This window comes from Staurois parvus, unplaced genomic scaffold (genome assembly GCF_062004578.1).
Source record: "Staurois parvus isolate SC_StPar_1 unplaced genomic scaffold, SC_StPar_1.0 ptg000052l, whole genome shotgun sequence".
NCBI lineage: Eukaryota > Metazoa > Chordata > Amphibia > Anura > Ranidae > Staurois > Staurois parvus.
The window spans coordinates 271679-294876 of NW_028317848.1; the positions used below are offsets into that span (position 1 = coordinate 271679).

A 23198-nucleotide genomic window follows, 5' to 3' on the forward strand; every position below is an offset into this window, starting at 1 on the left:
GTGGCCAGTGAAAAAAGGTTCCATAGCTGGGATAGCCTGGCATGAGATACACCCTTACAAGCAGCTTGGTCTCTATATTAGGGCCCACTGTGGAACGGAACCATCCTAGGGATTGGACCTGGAACCATGGTGTGCGGGCCTCACAAAGTACAGTTGTGTTCAAAATAATAGCAGTGTGTTGAAAAAAGTGAGTAAAAAGCTTTTATTTCCATACACACAAATGCATTGGGAACACTACACATTCTATTCCAAATCAAAACATGAAGAAAAATATATCAAATTTGTGTTGTTCCTCTAAAAAAATTGAAGAAAAGTGAATATTAGACTGTTCAAAAAAATAGCAGTGTTTGTATTCTTCTTTACAAACTCAAACATTCACTATATAAACTGAAAAATGTTTGAAGATTCTGCTTTCCTTTGAATCACTTAATGAATATATAGTTGTATAAGCACTGTTTCTGAGAACTGCTGTACATCTGTGTTGCATGGAGTCAACCAACTTCTAGCACCTGTGAACAGGTATTCCAGCCCAGGATGATTGGACTGCATTCCACAGTTCTTCTCTATTTCTTGGTTTTGCCTCAGAAACTGCATTTTTGATGTCACTCCACAAGTTTTCTATTGGATTAAGATCCGGGGATTGGGCTGGCCACTCCATAACGTCAATCTTGTTGGTCTGGAACCAAGATGTTGCACGTTTACTAGTGTGTTTGGGGTCGATGTCTTGTTGGACGACCCATTTCAAGGGCATTTCCTCTTCAGCATAAGGCAGCATGACCTCTTCAAGTATTCTGATGTATTCAAACTAATCCATGATCCCTGGTATGCGATAAATAGGCCCAACACCGTAGTATGAGAATCATCCCCATATCATGATGCTTGCACCACCATGCTTCACTGTCTTCACAGTGTACTGTGGCTTGAATTCAGTGTTTGGGGGTCGTCTGACAAACTGTCTCCGGCCACTAGACCCAAAAAGAACAATCTTAATTTCATCAGTCCACAAAATGTTGCGCCATTTCTCTTTAGGCCAGTCAATGTGCTCTTTGGCAAATTGTAACCTCTTCAGCACGTCTTTTTTTCAACAGTGGGACTTTGCGGGGGCTTCTTGCAGATAGCTTGGCTTCACATAGGCGTCTTCTAATTGTAACAGTACTCACAGGTAACTTTAGACCTTCTTTGACCTTCCTGGAGCTGATTGTTGGCTGAGTCCTTGCCATTTTGGCTATTCTTCTATCCATTCGAATGGTAGTTTTTTGCTTTCTTCCACGTCTTTCAGGTTTTGGTTGCCATTTTAAAGCATTTGCGATCATTTTAGCTGAGCAGCCTATCATTTTATGCACTTCTTTATATGTTTTCCCCTCTCCAATCAACTTTTTAATCAAGGTACGCTGTTCTTCTGAACAATGTCTGGAATGACCCATTTTCCTCAGAATTTCAGAGAGAAATGCACTGTAACCAGCATGTGCAACATTTGCTGCCTTCCTTCCTTAAATAAGGGCAATAATTGCCACCTTTTTTTCAAAGAATGAATGACCTCACTAATAGAACTCCACACTGCTATTATTTTGAACACGCCCCTTTCAATTAGTGATTCAATTACACAGAATCAGCAGTATGCATGTCATGACTGTTGGGTCTGTTGGATTTTTATTACTCTACTACACCTGCTAGTAAATTATTTGCCATGTAGAAATATCATTTCTACCAAAAACAGTGATTGATCAGGTTAGTGATGTCTGACTGCTATTATTTTGAACACAACTGTAGATGGTGGTGGGCATGTGAAACATAAATACAGGCTCCTTACCATGCAAGCTTTCCAGCAAACCTGGTATGTGCCAAGTTCACAAACTTTAGGCCTACACCCCCGGAGTACAAAACAGCATCTAGACCCAGCATATACAAGAGTTCTTCAAAAAGTTTCCGCACTTTTGCATTAACAGCCATCTTCACCGCAGTGTGAAAACTCTTATACTAAACTGCAAGGTCAGCCAGGTTGCCAGAAAGACTAGTCACATGACACTCTTAGACATGACCATGTACTACTCGTCCCACCCACACCGTTTCCAATGAAAATGTATGTGTGGAAACTTGTTGAAGAACCCTCGTACTTACCTATCTTGTGGGGTCATCGGGACCCCAGCCAGTGTCTACACTTCTAAATGACTTCTGATGACAGAGGTATTGGCACCAATACACTTGTACCATGTGACTCTTTGTATTGAGGGACCCAGCATGAATTCTTGAGGGTGGTCACCACCTGCACTTGTCACCACCTTCTACGGTGGCCTTATTTAGTGTCCTTGTTTGGCTGATGTTGTCCATTGTAGGTGTAATGCCTATGAAATGTGTTGGCCTTGGATCCTTTGTTTCTTGGGTAATTTTTATAATGAAGCATTGTTGCGCAAATGCCAGGGGCATGAGAGGTGACTTGATGTCATTTCTTTAGCCAAAGGAACAGAGTCACAAGATATTCTGCTGAGAGCAAGATAAAACCTTGTTTATGGAATGAACCGTGTTTATGGCATCTAGTAACCTCACATTAGGAGATAAAAACCTGTTTAACCACTTGAGCTCCAGAGGTTTTACCCCCCTTAATGACCAGGCCTCTTTTTGCTACTCGGCGCTGCACTAATTCATGCAATGCTGCACCCAAACGAAATTTATGTCCTTTTTTTCACACAAATAGAGCTTTCTTTTGGTGTAATTTGATCACCTGTGCGCTTTTTATTTTTCACGCTATAAACAAAAAAAGGCCAAAAATTTTGAAGAAAAACAATATTTTTTACTTTCAGCTATAAAAAATATATAGTAAACTCAAAGCTGGTTATAAATTTAGGCCAAAATGTATTCTGCTCCATGTTTTTGGTAAAAAAAATCCCAATTAGTATATATTGATTGCTTTGTGTGGAAGTTATAGCGTCTACAAACTATGGTATAAATACTGCAATTTATGCCATTTTTCTGCTATACAGCGCTGTGCTAGTTTAACGGACAATTGCGCGGTCATACAATATGGTACATAAATGAAATTTACATCCTTTTTTTCCCCACAAATTGAATTTCTTTCGGTGGTATTTGATTGCCTGTGCGGTTTTTATTTTTTGCGCTATAAAAAAAAAGGCTGACAATTTTGAGGAAAAAAAAACAATATTTTGGACTTTTTGCTATAAAACATGTCCAGTAAAAAAAAATGCAAAAATCAAATTTAGTCATAAATTTCTGCCAAAATGCATTCTGCGACATGTCTTTACTAAAAAAAAACCCAATACGTGTAAATTAATTGGTTTATGTGAAAGTTTTAGCGTTTACAAATGACGGGAAAGATACTGGGATTTTGTTTTTTTTTTATAGTAATAATGGCTGCGATCAGCGAATTATGGCGGCGACCAGTGACTTATGGCAGCAACCAGCGACTTATGGCAGGACTGCGGCGGAAATTCTGACATTGGGGGGTACTGACTTGGGGTCACTGACATCCCCAGTGACACCAGTACAGTGATCAGTGCAAAAAAAAACCCCACTGACACTGTACTAATGGCACTCGGGAGGAAGGGGTTAACTTTATTTTGCAGGGAAGGGTTATCTGTGTGAGGGGGAGTGTTTTACTAGGGGGCGGGGGTGTGTGCTTGACGGGACAAGGCTGATCGAGAGAGAGAAACTCTTCTTTCTTGATCAGCTCGTCCTTGAGCTGTCAGGGAAGTGACAGACAGCACAGCTACTGCAGCTGTGCTCTCTGTCACTGTTTGCCGCCGATCGCCGGGAAACAGCCGGTAAGTACCGGCTGTGACCCGGCGACTGACATCCGCGGCGGTGATCGGCGGGATAGGGCTGAGGCGCACCTCGCGTTTACAAAACACACGTTTTAAAATGTGGTTTTGCCTGCCCGTGCCGCCGTATTTCTACAGTGGCAGGGCGGCAAGTGGTTAAGGACATCTAAGTTAGAAATCCTTAAGTCTGGGGGAGATGAGAAGAGGTTTTGGGGTAGATAAGAAGCAAAAGTGTGACTTTTCAGATAATGAATATGGTGGTTGAACATGACTGTTATCCTAGCGGAACCCTTCTGCTAGCCCCTCCTGCAGTGGGTGTGGCACCGCCCACTACTGGACTGCTTCCAGAAAAAGGGTTTAAAAGGCGAAGGTTCAGGCAAGACCAGTGGAAGCTCCCCTAGTGGCCAGAGGACGCTCTGACGCTGGGATTTTACCAAGGCTGTATGGGCTCATCAACTGGTCGCACCTATGGCTTCTCCGTGACCCACTGGGCACTTTGGTTCCGATGGGATCTGTTCCTTCCAGCTTCCACATAGCTTCGGTAATGTATTCTATGCTGTCATATGATGTGTCTATTTCATGCTGTAATGCTCACATTATTTGCAATGCTTCAGCAAGATGTGCGGGGCTGTCATTCATTCTGAACAGCGCCCCCCATGTATCTCAGCCTGCACTGCAATCGTGGGTGCAAGAACTGCAAGCGTTTTCCCTGTGGATGCATTTCTGGAAAGGCGCATGCACGTTTTCCTGGTGTGAAATGCAGACACAGATGAACGCACTGCTGAGCCGCACATGGGCTGTACAGCCAGCACTAGTGTGACCCGGGCCTAGGACACACTTGTACAATGGCGTACTAGGAATGGATGGAGGAGGCTACACCCATATACATGTATTCCTATAGACAACACTTGTCTGCTCTCCTGCACGGACACAGAGCACGAAGACCCAGGACTATTCCCATTCATGCCGGAGATCAGCCCGGACATGCCCCCCCCCCCACTCTCCTGTGAGGTCACAGATGAGTACAGAACAGAGCAGGCGCACGAGTTAGCAGGAGTTTTGGGCCAGCTCGGAATCCGTGACCGGAAGGGGCGGGGTATACTGTGTCTACTTCCGCCCAGGTTTGTCACATTGAGGAAGGACACGGCATTAGTGGAGGTGAGCGGTAGATGGTCTCGGCATACACTGGGGGAGGGGAGAGAGGACGGGGCTGCGCTATAGCCGGTATATCAGCAGCGTGCGGCTCCCTCTATGGCGGCGGACACCTCTTTCTGGTGTCACAGGCTCCACCGGCTGTCCTTGGCGGCTCCTGGCCTGTCATATGGGGAGCCGCACACAGGAAGCAGTGCTGGTTCCTCTCTGTGTGTAGGGGGTGTATGTCCTGTGTGAGGAGGCGCAGGGGGGTGTATGTCACGTGTGAGGAGGCGCAGGGGGGTGTATGTCATGTGTGTGGTTTTTTTTTTTTTTTGTTTTTTTCTGACATTTTGTGGTAATATGTGACATAAATTGGACCTACCACTATCTTACTCTCTAGAGGGGTAGGCAACCTGCAGCTCTATAGCTGTTGTGGAACTACATTTCCCACGAGGCATTGCAACATTACAAAACTGAGTTGCAGCTATGACATGCAGAGGCATGATGGGACTTGTAGTCCTGCAACAGCTTGAGAGCCACAGGTTGCCTACCTCTGCTCTAGGGTGTCTGCTTTCAGAAAATATATAATGTTTTGGGCGTTTTGTAATCTTCAGGCTTAAAATTATTTTTTAAATGTGTGAGCAAAAATTGCTCTAACAGCGCAAAGGTTAAAGGATAGGTTCACCTTCAGGAACATTTTGCAGTTCCACCTGTGATGAAACATGTAACGTGTCCCCGCTCCTGCAGCAGCTCTGCGATTCGAGCATAGGAAACGTTCCCTGTGCCAGCTGTCGCTGTTTGAAAAGAACATGGCTGTGAGGGAGTCTGCCCACATGGCGGTGTCATTCATTCAGCGTTCTGTGAATAAATCAATTACAAGTACTGAGATACTTTGCAGATTTAGGCTTGTAGTCCTCAGTGAACTACCACGCGCTGGTCCTTTCCAGGCTCCTATAAAAAAAAAACTGCTCCCCTCCTTTTTTTTTTTTTTTTTTTTTTTTTTTTTTGACAATTGCGCGGTCATGCAACACTGTACCCATATTCTTTTTCTATTATAAAATTTTGCAGAAAGGTAATTTTTCTCCTTCACTGATGTGCGTTGATGAGGCAGCACTGATGGACAGCACTAATGGGAGGCACTGATGATCAGTGCCGATCCCTTAGCTGACAATTGCCAGTTCTCAGCAGTACTTTCCTAACGTTGTGATAGCGTGAGGAAAGTGCAGCTGATAGGCAGCAACTATATTTACCTGGTGATCTGCTCTCATTGGACACAGCTGATCGCGTGGCAAAAGGCTGATGTGATTGGCCTTTTACCGTATCACGTGATCAGCTGTGTCCGTAGGACACAGCGGTCACCAGCGCCGCTGGGGGTGCACAGGGGGCGTGTTCTGGGAGGACGTCCTCCCAGAACTAGACAACCGCTCTGTAGCTATCCTTCGGCTATAGCACGGTTGGGAAGTGGTTAACAGAGCAGACACTGGAGCGTGATTTGGCTGACTGAAACATGATATCCCAGAGCTGTTCTATTGGATTTAGGTCAGGCGAGTGTGGGGGCCATTCAGTGATCAACTTCTGTATCCTCCAGGAACTGCCTGCATACTCTTGCCACATGAGGCTGGGCATTGTCGTGCACCAGGAGGAACCCAGGACTAACTGCACCAGCGTAGGGTCTGACAATGGGTCCAAGGATTTCATCCCAATTCCTAATGGCAGTCAGAGTGCCATTGTCTAGCTTGTAGAGGTCTGTGCGTCCCTCCATGGATATGCCTCCCCAGACCATCACTGACCCACCACCAAAACAGTCATGCCGAACGATGTTACAGGCAGCATAACGTTCTCCATGGCTTTCCCAGACTCTTTCATGTCTGTTACATGTGCTCAGGGTGAACCTGCTCTCATCTGTGAAAAGCATAGGGCGCCAGTGGTGGACCTTCCAATTCTGGTGTTCAATGACAATCGAGCTCTATGGTGCCAGTCAGAACACAGGGCCCACTAGAGTATGTCATGCCCTCAGGCCACCCTCCATGAAGTCTGTCTCTGACTGGTCAGAGACATTCACATCAGTGGCCTGCTGGAGGTCATTTTGTAGGGCTCTGGCAGTGCTCATCCTGTTCCTCCCTGCACAAAGGAGCAGATACCGGTCCTGCTCATGGGTTAAGAACCTTCTACAGCCCTGTCCAGCTCTCCTAGGGTAACTGCCTGTCTCCTGGAATCTCCTCCATGCTCTTGAGACTGCGGGGAGACACAACAAATCTTCGGGCATTGACACGTATTGATGTCATCCTGGAGGGGTTGGACTGCCTGTGCAACCTCTGTAGTGTTCAGGTATCGCCTCATGCTACCAGTAGTGACAATGACCCTAGCCAAATGCAAACATAGTGAAAAACAGGAAAGATGAGTAAGGAAAAAATGTCAGTGGCATCCACCTTTAAAACCATTCCTGTTTTGGAGGTTGTCTCATTGTTGCCCATCTAATGCACCTGTTGTTAATTTCATTAACACCAAAGTAGCTGAAACAGATTAACAACCCCCTCTGCTACTTACCTGACCAGATCAATATCCTAGGAGTTTAATTGACTTGATGCTATACTCTGATTAAAAAGTGTTCCTTTTTTTGAGCAATGTAGATTGGGACCCCAATTTAGTCCCTGGATGAGTAGTGTGTCCCTCCCCCCCCCCCCCCCCCCCCACCCATCACCCTGTAATACAGTCACCACATATAAGAATTGGAAAGCTGAAATAATTTAATATAATACAGTTTTGATTTTGCGTTTTAATACCACTTTGAGGACTAAGTCCACCTCTTCTAGAAAACAGCCTATGCTTTGAAGATACAGTAGATAAAAAAAACTGTGCAGCTTTGTAAGATTTTTATTAGTTTTACTTTGTTTTTATTAGTTATACTTATAGGTTACTTGGAGCCCCTCTGGAAGCCTGTTGACTTTTAACTCCTATAATGCCAGGGGTGAACTTCCAATGCTTTTCATGCCCTAGCAATAAAGTAGGATTTGGGGATTGCTGACTGAGTTTTGTTTTTTCCAACCCCCCCCCCCCTCCCGGTTTTCATAGAGACTAAATGGACACATATTGGCTGTAGGACTCACATGCACAGCCAAGTTTGACAGGCACACGGAAATGGGTGCATGGGGCCAGACACATAGCCTGTGCTCCTGGATCTGTGTCCCTGTCAGATCCAGCTGGTGAGTCCATACAGCTAGCGCGTGTCGATTCAGTTTCTATGGGCTGCCTGCACACCCCTTAGTGCTGGTAGAAAAAGTAAACTGCTCTGGCCCCTGCATGGGGCTGAGTGTGTGAATGAGCCCTAAATTGTGCAGCCCTTGGGGCCCCTCTAAACGAAGGGCTGCATGTGGCTCCCTAGAAGCTAGTCTCCTAAAAAATATTTATTACGAAGACCCCTAGGCAGTTATAGTGCAGTGTGCTGCTCCCTTTTTTGTGCTTGTCAGTTGCCTATACCTCCTCACTGTGTTTTGGCCATACGTCCCATACTTCTCTCACCCTAAACACTAGTACTGCTCAATATAACGTCCAGTCACTGCATAGATTGAGAGGCCGTTGGCAGCAGGGCTGCACCCTTGCTTCCTGGGTGTCTCACTGACAACATGCACACAAACATTTTGGCTCATGCATTAAATCCTTCTGTTGTCAGAGGATTATTGTCGACTATGTTGGGTTTTATTTTAACTCCAAGCACAAAAACATTAATAAATGGATAAAAATTATATAAATTCACTTTGTGTGCACCAAATGCCTTTGAACCACTTTGTAGAAGTAGCAGTGACCCCATCACTGTGCTGTACATAGCCTGTGCAGAGAGCAGAGCTGTGGGAGGGGCCTATTTTTAGCCGTCTCCAGTCATGTGATCCTGCTGAGCTCTGTTAGCCAGCAGTGTCTGCAATGGAGAGCAGGGAGCGCTGACAGTGGCTGGGACATAGGAGTCTACAAGTGATGGCACGGCTCCTAGATTTCCCACCCTTTGATAAGCGCTCTCTCCCCTGCAGCTGCTGACTGACTGACACGGGAGATCACATGACTACACCGGAGCAAGCTGAAAATGGGTAAATATACACACCTTTTATATACAGGTTGTTCTGCATAGGTAGCAGGAGGGGGAGAGAACATTTTTAAGGCTAGTTAGGAATTCTACCTTGGCCTCTTCCCAACCGCATTATAGCCAAGAGACGGCTACAACACGGTTGTCCAGTTCTGGGAGGGTGTCTATAGATGTTCCTTGAGGCACACTCTGTGATTGCTGTGTCCTTCGGACATAGTTATTCACAGATCACAGTAAAGGGCCATCACAGCGGCCCATTACCGTGTGATCAGCTGTGCCCAATCACGGCTTATCAAATTTGTAAACAGACTTGCTGGTTATCGGCAGTCCTTTCCTCACACACTCACAGCCTGAGGAGAGGGCCAGTATTTGCCAATTCTGACGGGACATTTACACTGATAATCAGGGCACTGACCATCAGTAACGCCTGTCAGTGTCCATCAGTGGAGAAAAATTACTCGTATGCAAAATTTTATAACCGAAACTAAAACTTTTTTTTTTATTTTGCTAAAAAAAATAAAAAAGACCAAAAAGGAAGAAACTTAAAAAAAAAAAAATGTTTTGATTTTTTTTGGCTTGTTTGGAAAAAAAAACAGTGGTGATTAAATACCACCAAAAGAAGCTCTGTCTCACAACGTGGAGGAGTGGTTGTAAACCTCAGACTTGAAATTTTTACAAAGCACATATTTTTATAGTGTTTGCTTGACTCTCTCCAAAGCACTAAGTGTCATTTATCTCTTCTGTTATCAGCATGAGTCACTTCTGACCAATTTTCCTGACACCAAGAGCTAAAAGTGTGACAGGGGAGGGATCTCCAGCACAGAGCTAAAAGTGTGACGGGAGGGATCTCCAGCACACCGTAGAATGTGTAGCAGGGCATATCGGTGGAAGAATAGCAGGCAGTGGTGGATGGTGAATTGGAACACCTGTACTGAGCAGCACTTCTGGGAGTGGAAGCAAGCTCTGTGTGGAGGAAGATGAGACAGGAAGGCACTTCTAAGTGTAGTATATCCAAGTTCAACTTTAATAAAAGCGGTTAAAAACACTTACAATGTAGCAGGGTAAAACAAGCTCTTTGTAATCCATTTGTCCACTAAGCAAGGAACCACTGTGCCAGCCAGCAGCTGCAGGGGGAGCTTGAGATAGAATAATAAAGATGGCCGCCGCTCTTCCGGGACCGCTGGAATGCACGCCGTCCAGGGAGCCACAGACCAGAAGTGACATGTGCGGTGACGCGTTTCAGAGCATGCACAGAGCTCTTTCTTCAAGACCGATGCTCAAGCTAAGGAAGAGCCAAATAAATAGGGTGGAGGGGTGGAACGGGGCAGTCTGGGGAGACAAAGGTACATGCCTCCCGGAGCAAATGTGGTGTAGATAAGGAGCAGACTATATTAAAGTGACATGGTCTGAAACGGATGGGGAAACTAAAAATGGATCGGAAAACAATAAAACAAAAACTGAGCTGGACTATACGGAAGAAAGTTATTGTTAATAATATGAAGGCTGTATTGAAGTATGTATATCTAACTCATAAGGGTGATATGAATAATATACATGGTAGAGGGGTATGTGGAAGAAAGGAAGGGATGGAAATATGATGTGATCGTCTCCACGCTCCCATCACTTCCGGTCTGTGGCTCCTTGGATGGCGTGCATTCTAGCAGTCTCGGAAGAGCGGCAGCCATCTTTAATATCCTATCTCAAGCTCTCCCTGCAGCTGCAGGCTGGCACAGTGGTTCCTTGCTTAGTGGATAGAGCCCCGCAAATAATGGATTACAAAGAGCCTGTTTTACCCTGCTACGCTGTGTTTTTAGCCGCTTTTATTAAAGTTGAACTTGGATATACTACACTTAGAAGCGCCTTCCTGTCGCATCTCTCTCCAGCACACAGCTTGTGATTGACAGCCTTAGATCTGTTCCTGTGTCCCCTCGGAGCTCTGCAGCTCCCTGCCCTTTGCTATGTGAGTCTGTGAAAGATCCTTTGCATCTCTGAATTGTACAAGGATGTACAGGACAAATGGCTGCACATAGAGAGGTACAACTTATGTAGAAGTATTTGTTTCATCTTTGTAACACCTGAGGCCAGTCACTTCACTGGGTATATGTAAGAGTTTACAACCTCTTTAAACTCTACACAACAAAAGTGTTCTCTAAAGAGGAAAGCCACCTTGTTTAGTTTTTGGGCATCATGCTGAATGTGTCGTCTCATTTTCTGTTCAGCCTCACTACTACAACCTTCTAGATACATATAAAATGTCAGGTGATATGTTATGCCTTTGTCAATTCCTGCTTAATGTAATGGGTGCAGAAAGTTCTATTGTTGTGCAAGAGGTGATCCATTGTGACTAGCTAAGGCATGGCAGATCGCAACCCTAACAGAATGTTAGAGCTAAGAAGGCAGCAGTGTGAGCACATGTGTAGTACAGGCAGGTTATTGGCTCAGGATTCTATTTTCCTTAGACCTTTCCAAACTTTAAAGAGTCTGTGGAAGCTGTGCTCAGGACAAGTCCAGCAGAGGGCCAAGGACTAGTCCTGTAATCTTTCTGCAGCTGATTCTTGGCACTGTCCTTCAATGTAACATTTACAGTATATTTTTGTGGCAGAGGGTGAGCTGATGACTGATAGTAAGAATGATCTAGCGGCAGCAGGAATCATATACATGGCATGAATGAAGTATTAGCAGAGAGATGCTTGCATTGCAGATCCTCATTTACAGCTAACTCCCCAGGAAGTCAAAACAGTAAGCATCACAGTAGTGACCTAACTTCACATTTAAGTATAGGTCTGCCTTAAAGCTGATCTAATGTGCTAGTAAGCATCGCATACTAGCCCATTGTGTAGGACTTGCCCTAAAACGAAGCCCTCCAGTGGCTTGTCAGCACTGGAAAGACTTCCATCTTCACCTGGTCTTCCCTTCCAGGTTTGTGAGCTCCAGCCGTCTGACTGACTGGGCCACGATGACATCACAGACCCAAGCCATGGGACGGTACTCTGAAGGAATGGCAAGTGCCGTGCCGTTCGGAGCTCATAGGCCAGCTCTAAAAAAAAAAAAAAAAAGCTCCCCTAAACTGCACGTTTAGGAGATATTCGTTTTACCTACAGTTAGGCTTTTATTATGAGCTTACCTGTAGGTAAGTTAAAAAATAGTTTACTGCCACTTTAATGATGTCCTTGTAACTGGGCCCAACTGTGTTCTTGCTACTGCATGATGGGCAATTCAGAGCACTCCAATGTAGTGTGAGTTGTCACCTGCTATGAGACATAGGACTGGTAAGGAGACCCTCTAAATTGTGCGCTTAAAGGGAGCCTGCGTGGATTGAAATAACTGCTCTGCAATTGCTGTCTGATTCTGTGGATGTCCTCTTTATTCTGGCTTCACTATTTGGTGAGGCACTGACCTGGGACAAGCATGTCAGGTCCAGTCCTGGAGCATGCACTGTCACAAAGATTTAGACCACTAGAACTAGACCACTAAAATAAGACTTGGTAACTCTTTCATGAGAAAAGTATGGCAGCTGTTGTTGCTGACCTCTCCTTTCTGAATGCTGGTTCCCTGGCTGCCATGCTGCTGATTTGGCTTTTTCAGAAGCTTTCCTGGCTCATTCACAGCATGCTTCTTAAATGAAATTGAGGCACAGCCAGGCAACCAGCATTTTCAAGAGGGCCACCAGTGTCACCCAGTCCTGGTCTCATGATAGTAACTTTATTACAGAAAAAGGACAGAATATTACGTGTTGTAAATGTGTGTAATGTGCAAACAAGGAACATTGTGGCTGGAATGTAACTTTAATCTGGAACTGTGTAATGCTCAATCAGCATGAAAATGTCATTGTCACTGACTGTTCTGTTTATTTTTTTAGGTTTACTTACCAACGCCATCATGTCACAGGGTCTTCTGACTAAACCTCAGATGAGAGGCCTTCTGGCCAAGAGATTGAGATTCCACGTTATTGGAGCCTTCATCTTTTCCCTGAGTGTTGTAGCTCTGTACAAGGTGATCTCTCCTTCTGATTGTAATTGTTTATGCTTAGTTTAGTTCCTCGGCAATGGTGTCGTCACCTTAAAAGCAAGTCTGTTGAGCATACGGTGATGACTGCATTTTACTCATGAACTGTCACTTCATAAAGCTTTTTTTTTTTTTCTTTGTCTTGCACATGATAAATCCTACTTTTTTTTCTTTTTTTTTTCTTAAAGGCCCCAAAATGTTAAAAATAAGTGCCTATACAGTTTAAAATCCAGTAATGCACTGTCTCCTTTTGTTCTGCACAGCCTCAGTTGTACTTTATTCTCAGTACTGTGGAGAGCCACTAGAGCCTGATTTACTGACATCCTAAAGATTTACTGCTGCTCAAGGGTTCTGCGCTTCAGTAAAATGGCAGCCCGGGACAAGAAGAAACCGGAGCAATGCTGGAGGCAATTTACAGCACACAATAATTTTGGTAGCATTATTATTAATTTAGAATGTTCCTTACTAAAGAACATTATTTTTTATCAAGTTGTTGAGTGCTGAGACCTGTCCTCCATGCATAGCTTGGTTGAAAAAAAGAAATGTCTATCTAGTTCAACTATTAAAAGGGGGGGAATTTAAAAAATCTCCCTCTCCCTCCCTACTTCAAACTGTATGTCAAATATTGACATGTGGCTGTGTAAATGGAGAGGCTTTGCACTGAGGACAGGTCTCAGTGGCTGTCTGAGCCCTAAAAGGCTTTACAGCTCATCAGTTTACAGTTGACTATAAATGAGGGACTCCATAAGAATAATTGCTGTCACTCCAGTGTGGCATTATACTAAATGTGTGTTTGGCTTTTTTTTTTTTTTTCTTTCTTTTTTATAATTCACCATCTCTATTCGCTATGGAAATTTATTACTAAAGGTGAAAAAAAAATCCCAAATGTCTCTAGTCCTCTTCCAGGATGGCAAACGTGAGAGATGACTAACTCCACCTGACAGGAAACACAATAAAAAATAAAAGGCACTGACCGGAAGCCGGAAGGTCCCCCCTGGGGGGTTAAGCAGCTGAGCCAAGGATGGCAAGCTGTGAACCGGGGTCACTCGCCCAATCCAGGGGTTCCCAGTATGTAGGAGCTTTCCGGGTACGGGGGGGTGTGCCTGGTGTTCCCGGGGACAGGTGCTCTTCTTCCCTCATTCATGGCAGCGGGGAGGCGTGGGGTGACAAGAAGAGGACCAGGCCGTGAAGCTACTATCTCGTGGGTGCCTTGGAACCACCAGCCGGAACCAAGAATCACGCTTCATGCGTTTTTGTGGGGCAGTCGTGGTGGCGTCCAGAGTTAGCTCTGCTAGGTAGGCAGGCAGAGAGCCTAGGATCGGTGGAAGCAGGAGCGAGGCTGTGGACCAAGCCTTGTTCTCAGTTAGATTTCCAGTTAGGGCGGGACTTCTGCCTTAAACATGGCTGTGCCGGTCAGTGTTCCCTTCCTCATGAGGCCGGTGAGGAGCCTCCAGAAATCACCTCTGGGAGTGTGGACCCAGGAGCCTGGCGATGGTGTCACAGTCCCGAAGGGGCCCTGCTGAAAATGGAAGGCGTGTGAGAAGACCACAGGCAGTGAATCTGACTTGGCTGGTGGGGGAGAGGAGGGGGGTAGAGTCCTTACCCACTCCCCTACAGGTGCACCTAGGGGAGAAGGAACACCGCCCTAATCGGGGCCCCTTCTTTTGTTTCTCCTTAGAGCCATGTGGAACCACCCAGGAGAGCGCCCATAAGAAGTCTAAGGCTAAAGCCCCCCCCACTCCAAATGGTGGGCTTATTGCATTGAGAAAGTCCTGCAAGACCATGCCAGACCCTTTTTTGTTACAAATGTATCCACAAGTTATCAGGGAAAGAAACCTCTGCGCTTATGAAGGATTTTTTGTCCGTGCAAACAGATGTTAGCCACCTTCCAATCCTTTAAGACGGCTCTGACATCTAGGGAGGTGGATATTCAGTCCTCTAGGGAAGGGTCATCTTCCCAGGAGGGGACGTGGATGGGGAAGCAGTGGGGGGTGGGGGTTTGGGTCCCTTGTCCTCTCAGGTCAGAGGAGGAAGAAATAGGGGATGCTGAAGTGACCAAGGCTCCCTGGAAGAGGGGAAAGATTTGGAAGGTGCTAGCGAGGAATCTAGATCGGGTAGACCCGTTTTTGCGGTGGAGAATATGGAGGGGCTCCTAAGGGCTATTTATGCCTCAGAGGACATCCCAGAACCAGGGATAGTGGGAACTCAGTCCCAAGGTCTTTTCTTCAGATAAGTCAGGTTTTTGGCAGCCCAGAAATAGACCTTTTTGCCTGCAGGAAAAACAGGAAGGCGAGGCAGTATTTTTCCTTGGCCAGGGAGCAGGGGTCCGAGGGTCTGTACACGTTGGCGCAGGAATGGGATATCAAGTTGGCAAATGCATTCCCCCCCCCCTCTGGCATTGATCCCGTGAGTACTACAGAAGCTGACCTGGTCAAGCTGTAGTCTGTTCTTGCTGGCCCAGTGGTGGCCAAGAAGAGCCTGGTTCGCCAGCTTGAAGAGATGGTCCATGTCGCCCCCACAGCGTCTCCCAGTCAGGAGGGATCTCCTCTTGCAGGGGCCAACTCTGCACCCCAATCCAAAGTTAACAGCTTGGCTTTTGAAAGGGAGATTGTAAGAAGGTGTTCTGGGAGGGTAATACACTCTTCTCAGTAGGAAGCTGGTCACTGGAAAAATATAAGCCTAGCCTTTCTCCAAGTAGCGGTGGATAAAGGTATAGCGGTAAACGTCCTATAGGTGCAAGTGGTGGCCTTATCAGTCTTTTTGGATTGAAGACTCGCATTTCAGCCCCTAGTTAAGAGGTTTCTGAGGGCCAGGGAAAGAATGACCCCATTAAGTTACATAATGTTCCAGCTTGGCTTTAACCAAGCCACCGTTTGAGCCAGCGGCACAGATTTCTGCTAGGATTTGATATTTTAGCCATCACAATGGCAAGGAGGGTAGGTGACCTTCAGAGCCTGTCGATTAAGGAACCCTTCCTAGTGGTATTAAAGGACAGGGTAGTGCTTAGGTAGGGTCTCTTTATTTGCCAAAGGTGGCCTCACGGTTTCATAGGACACAGAAGATTGTCCTACCGGAGCATCTATTGAACAAGTCTGCTGAGCAGCCACATGGACAAACCAGGACACCTTCATGAGGCACTACAGGGTAGAGCTGTTGTCACCTCAAGACCTGGCGTTTGGCAGAAAAGTATTTACAGGCAGTGGTCCCGCTCTGAGGTAGACCTCGATCCTTGTCTCAGGTGTGCCGTCCTGAAAAATTACTAGAGAAAAGTACCAGTTACACTTACTGGTAACCGTGTTTTTGGGAAATCTTCCAGGACGGCAGGCCTACTTCTCACCCGTGTCTGGTGTTATTTTGAGGCAGAATACCTTTCATACACCAGGCTGCGGGATTACTCTTAAAAAACAAACTGAATGGAGGCATAGATATTTGTGGGTACCACTAAACAAAGTAGATGCTGTCCAGTAACCAAAAAAAACCTATAGAAAAAAACAGTGTGAACAGAGAGTTCACAAAAAAGCAGTTACCGTATTTTTCGCTCCATAAGGGGGGAAAATGTCAGTGCGTCTTATGGAGCGGCTGGTCTGGTATTTCTGCCGCTGCCACCATGTCAGAACACCGGGCCGGCCGCTCAGCTCTTCTCTCCTGCAGGACCTTACCTGTTCCTCTGTCCAGCGCTGTAGTCTTCCTGTGACAGCCGGGTGCCCACTGCGCGAGAAGCGCTGCGCTTTGTGAATGGCCCGGCAAGTTCTGGGACACATGACAGGTCCCAGAAGGCGCCGGGCCATTCACAAAGCGCAGCACTTCTCGTGCATGCACAGTGGGCACCTGGCTGTCACAGAAGCTGGCGCGGGAAGAAGCCAGCGTGCCCACACTAAAAGGACAACTTCAGGTACCCGCTCCCCCTCCCTACCCAAAGGTCGGCAGTCCGTTGGTCATCCCCTGTACTGCGTCGGCAGTCCGTTGGTCATCCCCTGTACTGCGTCGGCAGTCCGTTGGTCATCCCCTGTACTGCGTCGGCAGTCCGTTGGTCATCCCCTGTACTGCGTCGGCAGTCCGTTGGTCATCCCCTGTACTGCGTCGGCAGTCCGTTGGTCATCCCCTGTACTGCGTCGGCAGTCCGTTGGTCATCCCCTGTACTGCGTCGGCAGTCCGTTGGTCATCCCCTGTACTGCGTCGGCAGTCCGTTGGTCATCCCCTGTACTGCGTCGGCAGTCCGTTGGTCATCCCCTGTACTGCGTCGGCAGTCCGTTGGTCATCCCCTGTACTGCGTCGGCAGTCCGTTGGTCATCCCCTGTACTGCGTCGGCAGTCCGTTGGTCATCCCCTGTACTGCGTCGGCAGTCCGTTGGTCATCCCCTGTACTGCGTCGGCAGTCCATTGGTTCAGAATATTTTTTTTCTTCTTGTTTTTCACCTCTAAAACTGTACATAAAGGAAAAGGCGGTACACCAAAATGTAATCATGTAATGCTTTTATTAGTAAAATTGCAGTATCAAGCAGTTTAATGAAAACTGCATAGTAGCCATCACCTCGCCTATAGACAGTAGGACAATACAACCTAAAAACAAAAATAAAAAAGACATCATGGCTAGGCCAAAATGCATATTATGCTGAATGGGCAACGACTAAATTGTTTTCTGCCAAGATTGCAAACACATCGGGGTGCACCACCAGGATAAATGTGTATGTCAACTAGATTATGGTTACAGTGCAACAAGTCCAAGTACATATACGAAGGCAATATGCTGGACCGGATATAATTCAGATCTGTCCCAGTATGTGAATAGTCTCAAACCCAGGTATGGGATAAGTCACTTGGTGAAGCAGTTCCTGGTAATGGATCAAGGCAAGCAGAGTCAATATAAATAAATGTGTGTCAAAATGGCGGCAAAATAAGGCACTAGAATCAGCCTGGATGATACATAGCTTCCTCAGCTGGGCGCTGAAATAGATGTGTGACTTCCATGTAAGTCATTCAATGATGGCAATAAAGATATCCTCATGGGATCAGTGAATGAATATGGCGTTGTGATATCCTTGGTATGAAGTGCCGTGTTGTCCAGGTATGAATGGAGTGTGCAACTCACCACCTGCTTGGACAATAAGAAACGGTCACCCTTCCTGGGATGGATAGTTCCTTAAGGGGAGTCCGTATGGCAACCGCCGTATCAGGACTCCTATAGGCAGAGCCCTACCTCCAGATACGTGCGCCGTCCATCAGTGGTCTGCACTGGAAAGTAGCGTGACTCCTCGTGTCACCGTGCGGGATTACTCTTGCATAACTGAGCAGTGGAGGGAAGGGCTGGGTAATTTAAACTTAGTTTTTTTTTTTGTATTGTGTTTCCTGTCAAGTGGAGCTAGTCCTCTCTCAGGTGTGCCATCCTGGAAGGTTTCCCAGAAACACCGTTACCGATAAGTGTAACTGGTACTTTTTGGGTTGTCACCAGAACAGGAATAGAAGGGATATCTTCAAATGGGGTAACTTATTCTGGTAACGACCACAAATTCCTTCCCTTTGGAAAGACTCTCACACTTTCTAATATGTCAAAGAGACAGTAAGTGGAGGAAAATCTCCTTTGGAAAACAGTTGGTAGCAAAAAACTGATGTGGTTATAACCATCCCTTACTCTATCCGAAATGGGGCGAAAGGTTTGCCTTTTTCTATTTTATTAGTAGTTTTTAACACTTTTTTTTTTTTTTTCATTTATTGCTATCACTAGGGGGCCAGCAAGCCCCCCTATGTGATAGCATTGGGCAAATTGGAGATGATACACACTGTTTATGGAGACCTCAGGGCCCTCTGCGCATTCAGCTTTGCACACCTTATCTTGACAGCTCTGAACCTGAAAGTGCTTAACTGGGCACAGAGTTCCCACTCTGCAGAGTACATTGGAGAATATTTGTATCTCTGTGTCCTCCCATTTACCATCCTGACATTTTGTGGTCCTGGGCTCCCAGGAGGAGTGGGAGTGCCTGAGAACTGTGAGGCCCCTAAATGACCAGACAGCTCCATAGTCTCCCAGATCACTCTTTACTATACAGCCAGGAGCCTGCTGAAGAAAGTAGATGAGATTTCCTGTGGGAGAGATGATGACTCCTTGGTGGTGTGACCTCTATATTTGGAGGTGCTGGATATTCTTGCAATCTGCAGAAGTGTGTGGGGATGGTGGGAATATGGAGGCTGGATCAGCTCTCTGTGATCATGTAGGGCAAGGTGTCAGTGCTGCTCTAAAGATTTTAAATTCTAACATTTGTCCTCCATATTATAATTATTATTGTTGTTATTATTTTGTATTTTTTTCATAGATGTTTAGTACAAAATATAATCCATTAAAGTGTAATAATTCCAGTTATTCTTTGCTTTAGTTTGGTGTGGCTGAGCCAAGGAAGAGGGCATATGCCAACTACTATAAGAATTATGATGTAGTGAAGGAGTTTGAAGCCATGAGGGACGCTGGAGTATTTCAGGGTGTGAGGCCCAAAGACGAATGAGGCCACATTCCAGGTAATGAGTGTCTGAGATAACTGGTGGTAAGCACAATATACACTATTTTGGTATATGTGATGTGTGAGCGCTAAGGACTCAAAATCATTTGACACATGCACAAGAGCATGGCAACCGAGGAAAATAACCAAAGTTGGCAACAAGTCATGTTTATTATTTAGCTGTTTTTGGGTAAAAAAGGTGTCATTCATGACTACTACTTAAGATAAAAGCGCTACAGCTGTCCTTTTTGATTCTGATCTTACTAGTTGGCAAGTAGCTGCAAGCATTAAAAGTAAAGTGGATTTTCTATGGGATTGCTAACCTTGACATTTTTGTAATAGCTATTTAATTTCCTTTCATTTTTTTTTAATCTGATGGCAAAATCACTAGCAACAATCACTCTGTTGTGAAATGTTACAGCCATCGGAGTGTCTGCAAATTGCTGAAGGAGAGTGGTTGGGTTATAGGCAAAGCACAGCCCAATGGTGTAGTAAATCGCTAGCTAGGGATTTGTAGCAGCAATTGACCTCTGTGAAAATATTGCCTACATGTTGTCAGTGCAAGAGTAGAAAACTTCACAAACTGCATGCTTGTTCCAGGGAAGCAGTTCATTAGGGGATGAAACCGGGGTCAGATGACTGCACTGGAGCCAGCCTTCTTGTATGCAGATTGTGAATGACTTCTTGAATTAATTCTTTAGCCATTGGTTGGGTACACTGCACTGTGCATGTGCTGCAGGCAGTCTGCACAAAAAAACATTGTTGGGAAAAGTGTGTGTGTTGGACTGCCCGGGACCCCTCCTGAGTGTGTCCACCGAACAGTGCCTCCTGCCCTCTAAACACTTCCAGAAGACCAAGAGCTAATGCCAGTCCTTTACCCTAGGCCTCATACACAGACAAGATTGAGGTAAAAACTAAAGGAAATCACTTTATCAAACAGAAATACAAGATTTTATACACTTCAGAAATGGGGGCTGTACCCACAAGAACAATTAAAACAAATATTATACATTAGGATAAACGTCCCACAATGATTAGGTAACGAGGTAAAGTTGGCACAAGACTAATTCCATCATGTAGGAACCTCCAGGAGGATCAGCCAACAGATAAACAATTGGTGACTCGACTCAATTATCAGTGGGAGAAAGGCACACAACAAGTAAATACATAATGCCTTAATAAACAGATTACAGCAGGACACCTCAGCATCATGTTTTGAGCTTGATTATATTACCATTTTGCTCTGAATCCAGGAGTGGGTTGAAGCAGTCAATGCTTGTTTGGGCACAGAGGCCCAAAATCTGTATCCATATCATCCAATTCTCAGAGTATGTGTGTTTTGGGGAGACATGGACTTGAATCTGAAGTAAACTCCTCTAAAAGTCACACCAGGCACACACCTAAAGAATAAAGCCCCCTCAAATGCCAGGTCCCATAGTCAGTAGGCCAGACGCTAGCCTGCAGTCCCCTCCAAAAGCCCCTGTCCCGGTTGGGTCTGTATAAATATATATCTATATATATATATATATATATATATATCTATCTATATATATATTCTCTAGGACTGCCGCTAACAATTTTTATAATCAATTAGTTGGCCGATTGTTTCGATTTATCTGATAAAAACCCTCCAAAAAAGTTTGGTGTTAAGTAAGCTGGTCACCATGTCCTTAACAATGGGTGACTTGCAGCTGACAGTAGATTTTCTGATGACAGCTGCATGTAAACAAAACATGCTGGAAATTAAGGATTATGAAAAAAAACAGTGTGGGAGTCCCATCCGTACCAGGCCCTTTGGGTCTGGTATGATATGTTAAGGTAAACACCAAACCAAAATTAAACAAAAAAAAAAAATTGTCATGGGGGGGGGGGGGGGGACGCTTCTGCAAAATCCATACCAAACCTAAGGATTAGGGGGGGAACCACCATGCTGCATCTGAAATAGTACCACATGTGATACTGCCACAAAACCCTGGTGATAAATATTGCTTTATTTTATTTTTTTTTTTACTTTCTGTTATGTTTGTGAATTAGACTTGACCGCTTACCGCATGTTTTTGCTATACTTACCAGCACACTTTTCATTTTGCGTTTTTAAATACCACATAGTAATTTTATTTTTTTTTTTTTCCCCCGCATGCAGTAATTTATACAAATGAGTTACATGTTATCTCTTGCGGTAACCTTTAGTGAATTGACCCCTTAAAAGCAGTGTGTGGGTTTTTTTTTTTTTTTTTATTTTAATCACCTGTCGTGGTGTTTAATAAAAAAAAAAAAAGCCTTTTTAAAATACAAAAACAGCAGATAATCACTAGTAAAAGGGGTTAATTTATACTGTGAAACAGTGAAAGTACTAGAAATATATTTATATAAGCTGGGGTTCAGACATGAAGCTATTTGAAGGGTGGGGGTGGAAATGTAAGTAGTACTAAAGGCGGAGACTTTTTTTCCCCCTTTTACCAAGGATATAATCATTTTTAAACAATGTACAAAATTGGTAAGCTTTTAATTGTAATGCCTTTATATTACCTCCAGTCTATCAACCTCCAGCTTCTCTAGGTTCAGATGCTGATCATCCTTGCACAGAGCCTTTAAAGTGAAGCATGGATATTATTTATTTTTTTTGTTATACTTGCCTTCTCTGTTATGTAATGGTTTTGCACAGAGAATCCCCAACCCTCCTCTTTTGGGGTCCCCCACCAGCGCTTACCTTCCAATTACCCCTATAACAAGCTGAAAAATATAGTACAGAGTACCCCTATAGCAGGTTAATAAAACTGCTGCCTTTATCACTGCCCAGGACTACATGCCCTACGATGCATTGCTCCCCATACATTCACAGTCACAAGGTCTCAGACATTTACTGACGTATGGATGGTGTACTGAGCTGTACGTGTGCTGCGCTGTATTTTCTGATTATGTAAACAAATAATGCCTTCGATATGCAGGCCAACTAATCCGCTGACCAACTATTCGATTATGAAAATATTTGACTACTATTTTCATAATTGTCAATTAGTTGTTTGAACCCTATATTATTCACTCCCACTCTATTTGTTTTGAGCCTTTTGGTGGTGCTGGAAATTGAGCAGCCATGGCAACATTTTTGGAAAGTATGACTTTATGCAAATCGCCTGTAGATTCTTGGGTCTTTGTCATTAATATTAGAAAATGCAGTTGTTTGGCAGAGGATTTCAGCTCTGAACTGTGAATTTTTATCGATGTGACATTCTGTTTACTCGCTTATTTTTTTTTTTTTTTTCTTTTAGGATTCTGAATTGCTCCATGTGCTGGACATTCTTGATGCGAATTGCAATATCCAGTGCAGGTGTACACCACTGGACTTCTTTTTTCACTGTTCTTTAAATGTGTTAAATAAAACATTTGAAATCCTGAATATTTCCTGCGTGTTCAGTGGCTTTATGTGGTATGTAATGGGTTATTGGTTGTCCTCTTCTCAGCCTAAGTCTGTTCATACAATTTTTAACCCCTTCCTGCCACCTGTACACATGTGGCCTCACAGAAGTGAATAGTCTTCTGTGAGGCCACACATATGCGTACCTATCTTTGTGCGGGGGAGCGTGCCTCCAGCACAGAGACCAGGTTTTCACTGGGAACCCCAGGGTCTAGTACTAATGTTGGAGAACCTGTGGTTCCTGATTATATCAACACTTTAATAGCCTCTATTTGGTTATCACAGCAATCAGAACCAACAAGGTGCCGG

At 44.9% G+C, this 23198-nt stretch overlaps 1 protein-coding gene across 1 annotated transcript; it reads left to right on the plus strand.

Moving 5' to 3' along the window:
* Positions 1–4779: 4779 nt before the first annotated feature.
* Positions 4780–22871, plus strand: COX6C (cytochrome c oxidase subunit 6C). The gene is made up of 4 exons (XM_089666423.1): positions 4780–4931; positions 12842–12975; positions 19355–19493; positions 22744–22871. The coding sequence occupies exons 2-3, from the start codon at positions 12862–12864 to the stop codon at positions 19478–19480; spliced, it is 240 nt and encodes a 79-aa protein (XP_089522549.1). The 5' UTR covers positions 4780–4931; positions 12842–12861; the 3' UTR covers positions 19481–19493; positions 22744–22871.
* Positions 22872–23198: the final 327 nt, after the last annotated feature.